We start from the raw sequence: 18484 nt of genomic DNA on the forward strand, positions 1-18484 counted from the left end.
TAACGTATCAGGTAGTGTATCAGGTAATGTATCAGGTAATGTGTCAGGTAACGTATCAGGTAACGTATCAGGTAACGTATCAGGTAACGTATCTGGTAATGTATCAGGTAATATATCAGGTAACGTATCAGGTAGTGTATCAGGTAATGTATCAGGTACACAATATATCAGGTGATGTGTCAGAAAAATGTATCAGGTAACGTATCAGGTATTATATCGGGTAACGTATCAGGTAATGAATCAGGTAATGTATAAGGTACACAATAAATCAGGTAACATATCAGGTAATGTATCAGGTAATGTATCAGGTAATGTATCAGGTAATGTATCAGGTAATGTATCAGGTAATATATCAGGTAATGTATCAGGTAATGTATCAGGTAATGTATCAGGTAATGTATCAGGTAATGTATCAGGTAACATATCAGGTAATATATCAGGTAACGTATCAGGTAATGTATCAGGTAATGTATCAGGTAATGTATCAGGTAATGTATCAGGTAATGTATCAGGTAATATATCAGGTATTGTATCAGGTAATGTATCAGGTAATGTATCAGGTAATGTATCAGGTAATGTATCAGGTAATATATCAGGTAATGTATCAGGTATTATATCAGGTAATGTATCAGGTACACAATATATCAGGTAATGTATCAGGTAACATATCAGGTAATGTATCAGGTAATATATCAGGTAATGTATCAGGTATTATATCAGGTAATGTATCAGGTACACAATATATCAGGTAACGTATCAGGTAATGTATCTGGTAATATATCAGGTAATCTATCAGGTAATGTATCAGGAAATGTATCTGGTAATATATCAGGTAATGTATCAGGTATTATATCGGGTAATGTATCAGGTAATGTATCAGGTAATGTATCAGGTAATATATCAGGTAATGTATCAGGTAATGTATCAGGTATTATATCAGGTATTATATCAGGTATTATATCAGGTATTATATCAGGTATTATATCAGGTATTATATGAGGTAATGTATCAGGAAGTGTATCAGGTAATATATCAGGTAACGTATCAGGTAATGTATCAGGTAATGTATCAGGTAATATATCAGGTAATGTATCAGGTACACAATATATCAGGTGATGTATCAGGTAACTTATCAGGTAATGTATCAGGTAACGTATCAGGTAATGTATCAAGTAATATATCAGGTAATGTATCAGGTATTATATCAGGTAATGTATCAGGTAAAATATCAGGTAATGTATCAGGTAACGTATCAGGTAATGTATCAAGTAATATATCAGGTAATGTATCAGGTATTATATCAGGTAACGTATCAGGTAACATATCAGGTAATGTATCAGGTAGTGTATCAGGTAATGTATCAGGTAATGTGTCAGGTAACATATCAGGTAATGTATCAGGTAATGTATCAGGTCATATATCAGGTAATGTATCAGGTAATGTATCAGGTAATATATCAGGTAACATATCAGGTAACATATCAGGTAACATATCAGGTAATGTATCAGGTAATGTATCTGGTAATATATCAGGTAACGTATCAGGTAATGTATCAGGTAACATATCAGGTAATGTATCTGGTAATGTATCAGGTAATATATCAGGTAATATATCAGGTAACATATCAGGTAATGTATCTGGTAATATATCAGGTAATGTATCAGGTAACATATCAGGTAACGTATCAGGTATTATATCAGGTAACGTATCAGGTAACGTATCAGGTAACGTATCAGGTAACGTATCAGGTAATGTATCAGATAATGTATCAGATAATGTATCAGGTAACGTATCAGGTAATGTATCAGGTAATGTATCAGATAATGTATCAGGTAACGTATCAGGTAATGTATCAGGTAGTGTATCAGGTAATGTATCAGGTAATGTGTCAGGTAACGTATCAGGTAATATATCAGGTAATGTATCAGGTATTATATCAGGTAATGTATCAGGTACACAATATATCAGGTAACGTATCAGGTAATGTATCTGGTAATATATCAGGTAATCTATCAGGTAATGTATCAGGAAATGTATCTGGTAATATATCAGGTAATGTATCAGGTATTATATCGGGTAATGTATCAGGTAATGTATCAGGTAATGTATCAGGTAATGTATCAGGTAATGTATCAGGTAATATATCAGGTAATGTATCAGGTAATGTATCAGGTATTATATCAGGTATTATATCAGGTATTATATCAGGTATTATATCAGGTAATGTATCAGGAAGTGTATCAGGTAATATATCAGGTAATATATCAGGTAACGTATCAGGTAATGTATCAGGTAATGTATCAGGTAATATATCAGGTAATGTATCAGGTACACAATATATCAGGTGATGTATCAGGTAACTTATCAGGTAATGTATCAGGTAACGTATCAGGTAATGTATCAAGTAATATATCAGGTAATGTATCAGGTATTATATCAGGTAACGTATCAGGTAACATATCAGGTAATGTATCAGGTAGTGTATCAGGTAATGTATCAGGTAATGTGTCAGGTAACATATCAGGTAATGTATCAGGTAATATATCAGGTAATGTATCAGGTAATGTATCAGGTATTATATCAGGTATTATATCAGGTATTATATCAGGTATTATATGAGGTAATGTATCAGGAAGTGTATCAGGTAATATATCAGGTAACGTATCAGGTAATGTATCAGGTAATGTATCAGGTAATATATCAGGTAATGTATCAGGTACACAATATATCAGGTGATGTATCAGGTAACTTATCAGGTAATGTATCAGGTAACGTATCAGGTAATGTATCAAGTAATATATCAGGTAATGTATCAGGTATTATATCAGGTAATGTATCAGGTAAAATATCAGGTAATGTATCAGGTAACGTATCAGGTAATGTATCAAGTAATATATCAGGTAATGTATCAGGTATTATATCAGGTAACGTATCAGGTAACATATCAGGTAATGTATCAGGTAGTGTATCAGGTAATGTATCAGGTAATGTGTCAGGTCATATATCAGGTAATGTATCAGGTAATGTATCAGGTAATGTATCAGGTCATATATCAGGTAATGTATCAGGTAATGTATCAGGTAATATATCAGGTAACATATCAGGTAACATATCAGGTAACATATCAGGTAATGTATCAGGTAATGTATCAGGTAATATATCAGGTAACGTATCAGGTAATGTATCAGGTAATGTATCAGGTAACATATCAGGTAATGTATCTGGTAATGTATCAGGTAATATATCAGGTAACATATCAGGTAATGTATCTGGTAATATATCAGGTAATGTATCAGGTAACATATCAGGTAATGTATCAGGTATTATATCAGGTAACGTATCAGGTAACGTATCAGGTAACGTATCAGGTAACGTATCAGGTAACGTATCAGGTAACGTATCAGGTAACGTATCAGGTAACGTATCAGGTAACGTATCAGCTAACGTATCAGGTAATGTATCAGGTAACGTATCAGGTAACGTATCAGGTAGTGTATCAGGTAATGTATCAGGTAATGTGTCAGGTAACGTATCAGGTAACGTATCAGGTAACGTATCAGGTAACGTATCTGGTAATGTATCAGGTAATATATCAGGTAACGTATCAGGTAGTGTATCAGGTAATGTATCAGGTACACAATATATCAGGTGATGTGTCAGAAAAATGTATCAGGTAACGTATCAGGTATTATATCGGGTAACGTATCAGGTAATGAATCAGGTAATGTATAAGGTACACAATAAATCAGGTAACATATCAGGTAAAGTATCAGGTAATGTATCAGGTAATATATCAGGTAATGTATCAGGTAATGTATCAGGTAATGTATCAGGTAATATATCAGGTAATGTATCAGGTAATGTATCAGGTAATGTATCAGGTAATGTATCAGGTAACATATCAGGTAATATATCAGGTAACGTATCAGGTAATGTATCAGGTAATGTATCAGGTAATGTATCAGGTAATGTATCAGGTAATGTATCAGGTAATATATCAGGTATTGTATCAGGTAATGTATCAGGTAATGTATCAGGTAATGTATCAGGTAATGTATCAGGTAATATATCAGGTAATGTATCAGGTATTATATCAGGTAATGTATCAGGTACACAATATATCAGGTAATGTATCAGGTAACATATCAGGTAATGTATCAGGTAATATATCAGGTAATGTATCAGGTATTATATCAGGTAATGTATCAGGTACACAATATATCAGGTAACGTATCAGGTAATGTATCTGGTAATATATCAGGTAATCTATCAGGTAATGTATCAGGAAATGTATCTGGTAATATATCAGGTAATGTATCAGGTATTATATCGGGTAATGTATCAGGTAATGTATCAGGTAATGTATCAGGTAATGTATCAGGTAATGTATCAGGTAATATATCAGGTAATGTATCAGGTAATGTATCAGGTATTATATCAGGTATTATATCAGGTATTATATCAGGTATTATATCAGGTATTATATCAGGTATTATATGAGGTAATGTATCAGGAAGTGTATCAGGTAATATATCAGGTAACGTATCAGGTAATGTATCAGGTAATGTATCAGGTAATATATCAGGTAATGTATCAGGTACACAATATATCAGGTGATGTATCAGGTAACTTATCAGGTAATGTATCAGGTAACGTATCAGGTAATGTATCAAGTAATATATCAGGTAATGTATCAGGTATTATATCAGGTAATGTATCAGGTAAAATATCAGGTAATGTATCAGGTAGCGTATCAGGTAACGTATCAGGTAATGTATCAAGTAATATATCAGGTAATGTATCAGGTATTATATCAGGTAACGTATCAGGTAACATATCAGGTAATGTATCAGGTAGTGTATCAGGTAATGTATCAGGTAATGTGTCAGGTAACGTATCAGGTAACGTATCAGGTAACGTATCAGGTAACGTATCTGGTAATGTATCAGGTAATATATCAGGTAACGTATCAGGTAGTGTATCAGGTAATGTATCAGGTACACAATATATCAGGTGATGTGTCAGAAAAATGTATCAGGTAACGTATCAGGTATTATATCGGGTAACGTATCAGGTAATGAATCAGGTAATGTATAAGGTACACAATAAATCAGGTAACATATCAGGTAATGTATCAGGTAATGTATCAGGTAATATATCAGGTAATGTATCAGGTAATGTATCAGGTAATGTATCAGGTAATATATCAGGTAATGTATCAGGTAATGTATCAGGTAATGTATCAGGTAATGTATCAGGTAACGTATCAGGTAATATATCAGGTAACATATCAGGTAACGTATCAGGTAACGTATCAGGTAATGTATCAGGTAATGTATCAGGTAATGTATCAGGTAATATATCAGGTATTGTATCAGGTAATGTATCAGGTAATGTATCAGGTAATGTATCAGGTAATGTATCAGGTAATATATCAGGTAATGTATCAGGTAATGTATCAGGTAATGTATCAGGTAATAAATATATCAGGTAATGTATCAGGTAATATATCAGGTAATATATCAGGTAATGTATCAGGTAATATATCAGGTAATGTATCAGGTAATGTATCAGGTAATGTATCAGGTAACGTATCAGGTAACGTATCAGGTAATGTATCAGGTAATGTATCAGGTAATATATCAGGTAATGTATCAGGTAATATATCAGGTAATGTATCAGGTATTATATCAGGTAATGTATCAGGTACACAATATGTCAGGTATTTGTATCTGGTAATATATCAGGTAATGTATCAGGTATTATATCGGGTAACGTATCAGGTAACATATCAGGTAATGTATCAGGTAGTGTATCAGGTAATGTATCAGGTAATGTGTCAGGTAACATATCAGGTAATGTATCAGGTAGTGTATCAGGTAATGTATCAGGTAATGTATCAGGTAACATATCAGGTAACGTATCAGGTAATGTATCAGGTAATGTATCAGGTAATATATCAGGTAACGTATCAGGTAATGTATCAGGTAATGTATCGGACAATGTATCAGGTAACATATCAGGTAATGTATCTGGTAATGTATCAGGTAATATATCAGGTAACATATCAGGTAATGTATCTGGTAATATATCAGGTAATGTATCAGGTAACATATCAGGTAATGTATCTGGTAATATATCAGGTAATGTATCAGGTATTATATCAGGTAATGTATCAGGTAGTGTATCAGGTAATGCATCAGGTATTATATCAGGTATTATATCAGGTAATGTATCAGGTATTATATCAGGTAATGTATCAGGTATTATATCAAGTAATATATCAGGTAATGTATCAGGTAATGTATCAGGTAATGTATCAGGTAATGTATCAGGTAATGTATCAGGTAATGTATCAGGTAATGTATCAGGTAACGTATCAGGTAACATATCAGGTAACATATCAGGTAATATATCAGGTAATGTATGAGGTAATGTATGAGGTAATGTATCGGGTAACGTATCGGGTAACGTATCGGGTAACGTATCGGGTAACGTATCGGGCAACGTATCGGGCAACGTATCGGGCAACGTATCGGGCAACGTATCGGGCAACGTATCAGGTAACGTATCAGGTAACGTATCAGCTAATGTATCAGGTAATGTATCAGGTAATATATCAGGTAACATATCAGGTATTATATCGGGTAACGTATCAGGTAACATATCAGGTAATGTATCAGGTAGTGTATCAGGTAATGTATCAGGTAATGTATCAGGTCATATATCAGGTAATGTATCAGGTAATATATCAGGTAATATATCAGGTAACATATCAGGTAACGTATCAGGTAACGTATCAGGTAACGTATCAGGTAATGTATCAGGTAATGTATCAGGTAATGTATCAGGTAATATATCAGGTAATGTATCGGACAATGTATCAGGTAACATATCAGGTAATGTATCTGGTAATGTATCAGGTAATATATCAGGTAACATATCAGGTAATGTATCTGGTAATATATCAGGTAATGTATCAGGTAACATATCAGGTAACATATCAGGTAATGTATCAGGTAACGTATCAGGTAACGTATCAGGTAACGTATCAGGTAACGTATCAGGTAACGTATCAGGTAACGTATCAGGTAATGTATCAGGTAACGTATCAGGTAGTGTATCAGGTAGTGTATCAGGTAATGTATCAGGTAATGTGTCAGGTAACGTATCAGGTAACGTATCAGGTAACGTATCAGGTAACGTATCTGGTAATGTATCAGGTAATATATCGGGTAACGTATCAGGTAGTGTATCAGGTAATGTATCAGGTACACAATATATCAGGTAACATATCAGGTAATGTATCAGGTAGTGTATCAGGTACACAATAAATCAGGTGATGTGTCAGAAAAATGTATCAGGTAACGTATCAGGTATTATATCGGGTAACGTATCAGGTAATGAATCAGGTAATGTATAAGGTACACAATAAATCAGGTAACATATCAGGTAATGTATCAGGTAGTGTATCAGGTAATGTATCAGGTAACATATCAGGTAATATATCAGGTAACATATCAGGTAACATATCAGGTAATATATCAGGTAACATATCAGGTAACATATCAGGTAACATATCAGGTAATGTATCAGGTAATGTATCAGGTAACATATCAGGTAATGTATCAGGTAACATATCAGGTAACGTATCAGGTAACATATCAGGTAACATATCAGGTAATATATCAGGTAATGTATGAGGTAATGTATGAGGTAACGTATCGGGTAACGTATCGGGTAACGTATCGGGTAACGTATCGGGCAACGTATCGGGCAACGTATCGGGCAACGTATCGGGCAACGTATCGGGCAACGTATCAGGTAACGTATCAGGTAACGTATCAGGTAATGTATCAGGTAATATATCAGGTAATGTATCAGGTATTATATCAGGTAATGTATCAGGTACACAATATGTCAGGTAATATATCAGGTAACATATCAGGTAATGTATCTGGTAATATATCAGGTAATGTATCAGGTAACAAACATATCAGGTAATGTATCAGGTAACATATCAGGTAATGTATCAGGTAACGTATCAGGTAACGTATCAGGTAACGTATCAGGTAACGTATCAGGTAACGTATCAGGTAACGTATCAGCTAATGTATCAGGTAATGTATCAGGTAACATATCAGGTAATGTATCAGGTAGTGTATCAGGTAATGTATCAGGTAATGTGTCAGGTAACGTATCAGGTAACGTATCAGGTAACGTATCAGGTAACGTATCTGGTAATGTATCAGGTAACATATCGGGTAACGTATCAGGTAGTGTATCAGGTAATGTATCAGGTACACAATATATCAGGTGATGTGTCAGAAAAATGTATCAGGTAACGTATCAGGTATTATATCGGGTAACGTATCAGGTAATGAATCAAGTAATGTATAAGGTACACAATAAATCAGGTAACATATCAGGTAATGTATCAGGTAATGTATCAGGTAATGTATGAGGTAATGTATGAGGTAATGTATCAGGCGATGTATCAGGTAATGTATGAGGTAACATATCAGGTAATGTATCAGGTAATGTATCAGGTAATGTATCAGGTAACATATCAGGTAATATATCAGGTAACATATCAGGTAATGTATCAGGTAATGTATCAGGTAATGTATCAGGTAATGTATGAGGTAATGTATCAGGTAATGTATGAGGTAATGTATGAGGTAATGTATCGGGTAACGTATCGGGCAACGTATCAGGTAACGTATCAGGTAACGTATCAGGTAACGTATCAGGTAGTGTATCAGATTCTTGCCATGATTAAGAACGCAGGAAGCGTTTGAAACGCGTAGGCTTTGCCAATCTTCTCACATCTCTCCCAAGCACTCTAGGACATCATCTAGATTGATCCTAATTTTAAAATATCTCCATTAAACTTGGAACCAGTTCCTTTTTATTCACAGCAACGCTGGATCCACTCTGTTTTGTTTTTCTACAATGTATCAGGTAACATATCAGGTAATATATCAGGTAATGTATCAGGTAACGTATCAGGTAATATATCAGGTAAAACAGATAAAAACAAGGACATTTATGCAAAAACACCGAAAAAGGCCATACTTACAAATGGACACAGCCAGGTCAGAAACGCTGATGAAAGGGTGAGCAGGTGCTTTAAATAATAATAGCCACTCCCACTGGTCTTGAGGGGAGTGGTGTGTGTGGTGCATGGGATGTGTAGTAAGAAATAATAAATGAATAGTGTGTGTGCAAGTGTAATAATGTAAGTGAAATATAGGGGGCAGTAATGAGTGAAGTGCCTCAATAGAAATAAATGGATAATGGGATGCAAGTGTGTGAAACATGGAGGGATAGTGTGTAAGTCATGAGGCACAACGTGTATAGCCAGGTAGAAGCCTATTTGTGACGCCTTGATAATTCATAGAGCGGGCTACCCTGCTTGCTATGCCAAACAACAACACACCATGCTCTCCCAGCATCAAAGACCCGGCTGTGTCCAAAAGAAGCGAATATTAGGGTATGTGCACACACACTAATTACGTCCGTAATTGACGGACGTATTTTGGCCGCAAGTTCCGGACCGACCTCAGTGCAGGGAGCTGGGCTCCTAGCATCATACTTATGTACGACGCTGGGAGTCCCTGCCTCGCTGCAGGACAACTCTCCCGTACTGTAATCATGTTTTTAGTACGTGACAGTTGTCCTGCAGCGAGGCAGGGACTTCTAGCATCGTACATAAGTATGATGCTAGGAGCCCGGCTCCCTGCACTGTGTTCGGTCCGGGACTTGCGGCCGATTTACGTCCGTCAATTACGGACGTAAATAGTGTGTGTGCACATACCCTAAGTAATAATGAAAAATACCTGGGGTATTAGTGATCATTTTGGCCAAAAGGACGCAAGCTCGCACAAGGCGTCACAAATAGGCTTCTACCTGGCTAGACATGTTGCGCCTCATGACTTACACACTATCCCTCCATGTTTCACACACTTGCATCCCATTATTCATTTATTTTTTAGGCACTTTACTCATTACTGCCCCCTATATTTCACTTACATTATTACACTTGCACATACACTATTCATTTATTATTTCTTACTACACATCCCATGCACCACACACCACTCCCCTCAAGACCAGTGGGAGTGGCTATTATTATTTAAAGCACCTGCTCACTCGCCTTCATCAGCGTTTCTGACTTGGCTGTGTCCATTTGTAAGTATGGCCTTTTTCGGTGTTTTTTTTAATATATCAGGTAACGTATCCGGTCATGTATCAGGTCATACATATATCAGGTAATGTATCAGGTAATAAATATATCAGGTAATGTATCAGGTTATATATCCGGTAATATATCAGGTAATATATCAGGTAATGTATCAGGTAATATATCAGGTATTGTATCAGGTAATGTATCAGGTAATAAATATATCAGGTAATGTATCAGGTTATATATCCGGTAATATATCAGGTAATGTATCAGGTAATATATCAGGTATTGTATCAGGTAATGTATCAGGTAATGTATCAGGTAATGTATCAGGTAATAAATATATCAGGTAATGTATCAGGTTATATATCCGGTAATATATCAGGTAATATATCAGGTAACATATCAGGTAATGTATCGGGTATTATATCGGGTAATGTATCAGGTAACGTATCAGGTAATATATCAGGTAATGTATCAGGTAATGTATCAGGTAACGTATAAGGTAACGTAACAGGTAACGTATCAGGTAACGTATCAGGTAATATATCAGGTATTGTATCAGGTAATGTATCAGGTAACATATCAGGTAATATATCAGGTAATATATCAGGTAATGTATCAGGTAATATATCAGGTAATGTATCAGGTAATGTATCAGGTAACGTATCAGGTAATGTATCAGGTAATGTATCAGGTAACGTATCAGGTAATATATCAGGTATTATATCAGGTAATGTATCAGGTAATGTATCAGGTATTATATCAGGTAATGTATCAGGTAATGTATCAGGTATTATATCAGGTAATGTATCAGGTAACGTATCAGGTAACGTATCAGGTAACGTATCAGGTAATATATCAGGTAACGTATCAGGTAATATATCAGGTAATGTATCAGGTAACGTATCAGGTAACATATCAGGTAACGTATCAGGTTATATATCCGGTAATATATCAGGTAACGTATCAGGTAACGTATCAGGTAACGTATCTGGTTACACAATGTCTGATTCTCCCCCCGTCCCTGCAGACATCACACATGATTCTCCGGGGGTCCCGGCAGTTGTCATTGATCTCCGGCCGTGACATTCAGCAGGTCCTGTCCGTCACCCATGACGGGGCTTCTCGTCTTCACATCACGGCGGAGACTTCTCATTGGGTGATGGAGGAAGACACAGGGAGAGGAGGCAGCAGCTTGTCACCTCCCCCCGCTCAGTCCCCACTCACAGCCGGGCAGGTTGCATTGCATTGCCGGGGATGGACCGGCGGAGGAGAGCCACCATCGCCCTCACCCTCAATTTCCTGTCCCTTCTCTTCTCCGTCACCGCCTTCTGCAGCAGCTACTGGTGCCAGGGAGTCCGCAAGGTGCCCAAACCCTTCTGCACCGGGAGAGCCCAGGAGCGGGCGGCGCACTGCATCCGCTACAACAACTCCGACTCCAACAGCAGCGCCGTGCACTACTCCTGGGAGACCGGCGACGACAAGTTCATCGAAAGACATTTCCACGCCGGGATCTGGTACTCGTGCGAGGAGAACATCAGCGGGGACGGTAAGTGACCTCCGGAGCGGACACAGGGGATATCCCCCTCCTGACAGGACACCGACTCAGCTCTGCTGCATCTGATAAATGTGACTCTGCTACATCTGACATATTCAGCTCTGATGCATGTGATAAATGCTGAACTCCTACATCTGACATATTCAGCTCTGCTGCATCTGATAAATGTGACTCTGCTACATCTGACATATTCAGCTCTGATGCATGTGATAAATGCTGAACTCCTACATCTGACATATTCAGCTCTGCTGCATCTGATAAATGTGACTCTGCTATATCTGACATATTCAGCTCTGGTGCATGTGATAAATGCTGAACTCCTACATCTGACATATTCAGCTCTGCTGCATCTGATAAATGTGACTTTGCTACATCTGACATATTCAGCGCTGCTGCATGTGATAAACGCAGCACTCCTACATCTGACATATTCAGCTCTGCTGCATCTGATAAACGTAGCACTGCTACATACATATTCAGCTCTACTGCATCTGATAAATGCTGAACTCTTACATCTGACATATTCAGCTCTGCTACATCTGATCAACGCAGCACTGCTACATCTGACATATTCAACTCTGCTACATCTGACATATTCAACTCTCGTACATCTGACATATTCAAATCTGCTGTATGTGATAAATGCGGAACTCCGACATCTGACATATTCAGCTCTGCTGCATCTGATAAATGTGACTCTGCTACATCTGACATATTCAGCGCTGCTGCATGTGATAAACGCAGCACTGCTACAGACATATTCAGCTCTACTGCATCTGATAAATGCTGAACTCTTACATCTGACATATTCAGCTCTGCTACATCTGATCAACCCAGCACTGCTACATCTGACATATTCAAATCTGCTGTATGTGATAAATGCGGAACTCCGACATCTGACATATTTAGCTCTGCTGCATCTGATTAACACAGCACCAATACATCTGGCATTTTCACTTTGCTGCATCTGATAAACGCAGCACTGCTACGTCTGACATATTCAGCTCTACTGCATCTGATAAATGTGACACTGCTACATCTGACATATTCAGCTCTGCTGCATCTGATAAACACAGCACTGTTTATATCTGACATATTCATATCCGCTGCATCTGATAAATGTGACACTGCTACATCTGATAAATTTGACACTGCTACATCTGATAAATGTGACACTGCTACATCTGATAAATGTGACACTGCTACATCTGATAAATGTGACACTGCTACATCTGATAAATGTGACACTGCTACATCTGATAAATGTGACACTGCTACATCTGATAAATGTGACACTGCTACAATCAACATTAAACCCTTTAGCATCTGATAAACAAAGCACTGATACATCTCACATATTCCACTCTGATACATCTCACATATTTCTCTCTACCACATCTTTACATCATCTGACAAACTCAATTCTGCTGCATCTGATATGCTCAGTTCTGCAATGTATGATGAATTCAGCTCTGCTGTGTCTGACAAAATCAGAAGGATAACATCCAGAAATTCAGCTCTACTACATCTGACATATTAAACTCTTTCACATCTGATGAACACAACACTACTACATGGGACATACAAAACTCTGCTGCATCTGATAGACAACACTACTACATTTACCCAAACGTTGTTACATACAACAGACTCCGCACTGCTACATGGGACATACAAAACTCTGCTGCATCTGATAGACTTATCACTACTATGTTTGACATATTCAACCCTGCTGCATCTGATAGACAACACTACTACATTTACCCAAACGTTGTAAATACATGTAATACATGTATGTAAATACAACAGACTCCGCACTACTACATGCGACATACTAAACTCTGCTGCATCTACTAGATTCAGCACTACTTACAGCGACCAAATTAAACCATTGCATCTGATGAACGCAGAACTACATCTGACGTAGTGTGTTCTGCTACATCTGACGTAGTGAGTTCTGCTACATCTGACGTAGTGAGTTCTGCTACATCTGACGTAGGGAGTTCTGCTACATCTGACATCTTGAGCTCTGCTACATCTGACATAATGAGCTCTGCTACGTGTGACGGAGTGAGGTCTTCTACATCTGACGTAGTGAGTTCTGCTACATCTGACATAATGAGCTCTGCTACATCTGACATAGTAAGCTCTGCTACATCTGACGTAGGGAGTTCTGCTACATCTGACATCTTGAGCTCTGCTACATCTGACATAGTGAGCTCTGCTACATGTGACGGAGTGAGGTTTGCTACATCTGACGTAGTGAGTTCTGCTACATCTGACATCTTGAGCTCTGCTACATCTGACATAGTGAGCTCTGCTACATGTGACGGAGTGAAGTCTGCTACATCTGACGCAGTGAGTTCTGCTACATCTGACGGAGTGAGTTCTGCTACATCTGACGTAGTGAGTTCTGCTTCATCTGACGTAGTGAGTTCTGCTACATCTGACGTAGGGAGTTCTGCTACATCTGACGGAGTGAGTTTTGCTACATCTGACGGAGTGAGTTGTGCTACATCTGACGTAGTGAGTTCTGCTACTTCTGACGGAGTGAGTTCTGCTACATCTGACGTAGTGAGTTCTGCTACATCTGACGCAGTGAGTTCTGCTACATCTGACGGAGTGAGTTCTGCTACATCTGACGGAGTGAGTTCCGCTACATCTGACGTAGTGAGTTCTGCTACATCTGACGTAGTGAGTTCTGCTACATCTGACGGAGTGAGTTCTGCTACATCTGACATAGTGAACTCTGTTACATCTGATATGCTCAGTTCTGCAACGTATGACTAATCTAATCAGCGTGGTTCTTATTACACACACAGCTCTGCTACATCTTATAAACTCTGCTACGTGTGTGTAGATAGAGTTGACATTTTTTATTCATTTTCAGATTTTTTTACACTGGGACATGTAGGGGTTAATTTAACATTTCCGCTGCGGCTGGGGGGGGGGGGTGATATGAATATGAAGCTGAGCTGGGGAAGTGTAATAACCTGTCCATGATGGATGAGAGCTGTTATTTAAAGGGACAGTACACTATACTACCCCCACCTCTGGTGAGCAGGATTTCTAATAGTCCAGTGCACCGGGTCATCAGTACTAATAATATTCGCAGGCTCCGTCCATCCTGAGCTTCCAGGTTCATGAACACAATGCTAGAATTACAGTGACTACTGACACAGTCAGAGCAGCAGGCGAGCAGGGCAGGTAGGGGGTAACTGTACATAATACATGTTAATACCCCATTATGGGTGAGTGGAAAGCGGGGTAATTGCTAATGGTGATGCTTTGGTTGGAGGATACATGGTCCCTGAGGTCTACTTCTCACGGGACAAGGCAGCGGATCTTTTCCCTGAGCACGTTCTCTATCTTCAATGTGAAGACCATTACTTATACTCTACTCACATCCAAAGCTGCATTTACACTCCTGTTCTCAACCTACAAGAGCTCCTACATTTTATACCTGTATGGAGCAGACTCTGCTGTGCTGCATTGTGGGGGATGTAGTGTTTACACCCGGCACTGAACAGTAGACTGATGCAGAAAAAGACCCACATATCCCACGATGCAGTGCAGCACAATAAAGATCTTAGGAAAGCTGCTTGCAAAATGAAATGCAGTTCTGAATGTGACTAGAGTAAAATACGTGACAGCTAAACATAACTAATGTGAACAGTGCAGCAAACACTGTGCAGACTCCGAACCAGCAGGGAGATAGGTGTTCACAAGAAGGCATAAAGAAAATAACATTTGAATGCAGCTCTGGATGTGAGTGGAGTATAAAACATATAACTCAAGATCACTATATAATATTCATATCTAATGTAAACAACCCAGTACAGTAATACAGGTTCTATACATCAAGAATATAATGAGAGTCTGACATCTAAAACTAGCAGTAGAATTGTAAATGCAGCTTTGGATGTGAGTGGAGTATAAAACATATAACTCAGGATCGCTATAGCATTTACATATCTAATGTAAACAACCCAGTACAGTAATACAGCGAGAAGATGTTAGGTTCTGCCACCTAAAAATGAGCAGAATTGTAAATGCAGCTTTGGATGTGAGTGGAGTACAAAACGTAATGTCTCTAATGATTAGAAAAGTATTTTCAGGATTACTTGATATTCCGCTCCCTGTTATACTTTTAGGATCAGTTCACACAGAGTTTTTTTTGCGCCGATTTTGATTCAGAATCAGCGCCCAAAAAATGGCCGAAATCAGCGCCCATTGATTTCAATAGGAAGCAGAAGCGTTTTTTTCCCAGGGTGGCGTTTGGCCGCTCACGTAAGAAAAGAAGCGGCATGTTCTTTCTCGCAGTGGTCCCCGACTCTGACCTCCCATTGAAATCAATCAGAAACAGAGAAAAACTGCTGCGCTCCTTTGAGTGTTTTCACAGCGTTCTTTTGCCCGTGGTCTGAGCATTAGATTCAATGGCCACGGGAAACGCCGTGAAAAACGTGGAAAATTAAGCGCAGGTAGCTCCAAAACTGCCTCAAAACTCCGGAAGGAATTCTAAGGCAGTAAAATGAAAAAAATTAAAACCTGTCGATTCACAGAGATAAACCGTAAATCAATCTTCAAACTAACGTGATCATAGAGCAAGCTATTACCTCGCAGGAGGCAGCCACGCAGGAAAGAGATCAATACACTAAGTATACATATAGACAAAATCATACATAGGGGGCAGTATTATAGTAGTTATACTCTTGTATATAGGAGCAGTATTATAGTAGTTATATTCTTGTATATAGGGTCAGTATTATAGTAGTTATATTCTTGTATATAGGAGGCAGTATTATAGTAGTTATATTCTTGTATATAGGGGGCAGTATTATAGTAGTATATTCTTGTATATAGGAGCAGTATTATAGTAGTTATATTCTTGTATATAGGGTCAGTATTATAGTAGTTATATTCTTGTATATAGGAGGCAGTATTATAGTAGTTATATTCTTGTATATAGGGAGCAGTATTATAGTAGTATATTCTTGTATATAGGAGCAGTATTATAGTAGTTATATTCTTGTATATAGGGGCAGTACTATAGTAGTTATATTCTTGTATATAGGAACAGTATTATAGTAGTTATATTCTTGTATATAGGGGCAGTACTATAGTAGTTATATTCTTGTATATAGGAGCAGTATTATAGTAGTTATATTCTTGTATATAGGGGCAGTACTATAGTAGTTATATTCTTGTATATAGGGGGCAGTATTATAGTAGTTATATTCTTGTATATAGGAGCAGTATTATAGTAGTTATAATCTTGTATATAGGGAGCAGTGTTATAGTAGTTATATTCTTGTATATAGGGAGCAGTATTATAGTAGTTATATTCTTGTATATAGGAGCAGTGTTATAGTAGTTATATTCTTGTATATAGCTGGCAGTATTATAGTGGTTATATTCTTGTATATTAGAGCAGTATTATAGTAGTTATATTCTTGTATATAGGGGCAGTATTATAGTAGTTATATTCTTGTATATAGGAGGCAGTATTATAGTAGATATATTCTTGTATATAGGAGCAGTATTATAGTAGTTATATTCTTGTATATAGGAGGCAGTATTATAGTAGTTATATTCTTGTATATAGGAGCAGTATTATAGTAGTTATATTCTTGTATATAGGGGGCAGTATTATAGTAGTTATATTCTTGTATATAGGAGCAGTATTATAGTAGTTATATTCTTGTATATAGGGGCAGTATTATAGTAGTTATATTATTGTATATAGGGAGCAGTATTATAGCAGTTATATTCTTGTATATAGGGGGCAGTATTATAGTAGTTATATTCTTGTATATAGGAGGCAGTATTATAGTAGTTATATTCTTGTATATAGGAGCAGTATTATAGTAGTTATATTCTTGTATATAGGAGGCAGTATTATAGTAGTTATATTCCTGTATATAGGAGCAGTATTATAGTAGTTATATTCTTGTATATAGGAGGCAGTATTATAGTAGTTATATTCTTGTATATAGGAGCAGTATTATAGTAGCTATATTCTTGTATATAGGGGCAGTACTATAGTAGTTATATTCTTGTATATAGGGGTCAGTATTATAGTAGTTATATTCTTGTATATAGGGGGCAGTATTATAGTAGTTATATTCTTGTATATAGGGGCAGTATTATAGTAGTTATATTCTTGTATATAGGAGCAGTATTATAGTAGTTATATTCTTGTATATAGGAGCAGTATTATAGGAGTTATATTCTTGTATATAGGGGTCAGTATTATAGTAGTTATATTCTTGTATATAAGAGCAGTATTATAGTAGTTATATTCTTGTATATAAGAGCAGTATTATAGTAGTTATATTCTTGTATATAGGGGCAGTATTATATTAGTTATATTCTTGTATATAGGTGGTAGTATTATAGTAGTTATATTCTTGTATATAGGGTGCAGTATTATAGTAGTTATATTCTTGTATATAGGAGCAGTATTATAGTAGTTATATTTGTGTATATAGGGGCAGTATTATAGTAGTTATATTCTTGTATATAGGGGCAGTATTATAGTAGTTATATTCTTGTATATAGGAGCAGTATTATAGTAGTTATATTCTTGTATTTAGGGAGCAGTATTATAGTAGTTATATTCTTGTATATAGGGAGCAGTATTATAGTAGTTATATTCTTGTATAAAGAGGGCAGTATTATAGTAGTTATATTCTTGTATATAGGGAGCAGTATTAGGGCAGATTCACACGAAC

At 37.0% G+C, this 18484-nt stretch overlaps 1 protein-coding gene across 1 annotated transcript in view; it reads left to right on the forward strand.

The window, feature by feature from the left end:
- The first annotated feature begins 11337 nt into the window (after positions 1–11337).
- The window catches only part of LOC142666771 (germ cell-specific gene 1-like protein), a 73355-nt gene continuing 66208 nt past the window's right edge, over positions 11338–18484 (forward strand). The window contains exon 1 of the mRNA XM_075846953.1: positions 11338–11741. Within this exon, the coding sequence (XP_075703068.1) occupies positions 11450–11741 (292 nt within the window). The 5' untranslated portion in view covers positions 11338–11449. The remainder of the gene's footprint in view (positions 11742–18484) is intronic.

Source organism: Rhinoderma darwinii, chromosome 13, assembly GCF_050947455.1.
Source record: "Rhinoderma darwinii isolate aRhiDar2 chromosome 13, aRhiDar2.hap1, whole genome shotgun sequence".
NCBI classification, from domain to species: Eukaryota; Metazoa; Chordata; class Amphibia; order Anura; family Rhinodermatidae; genus Rhinoderma; species Rhinoderma darwinii.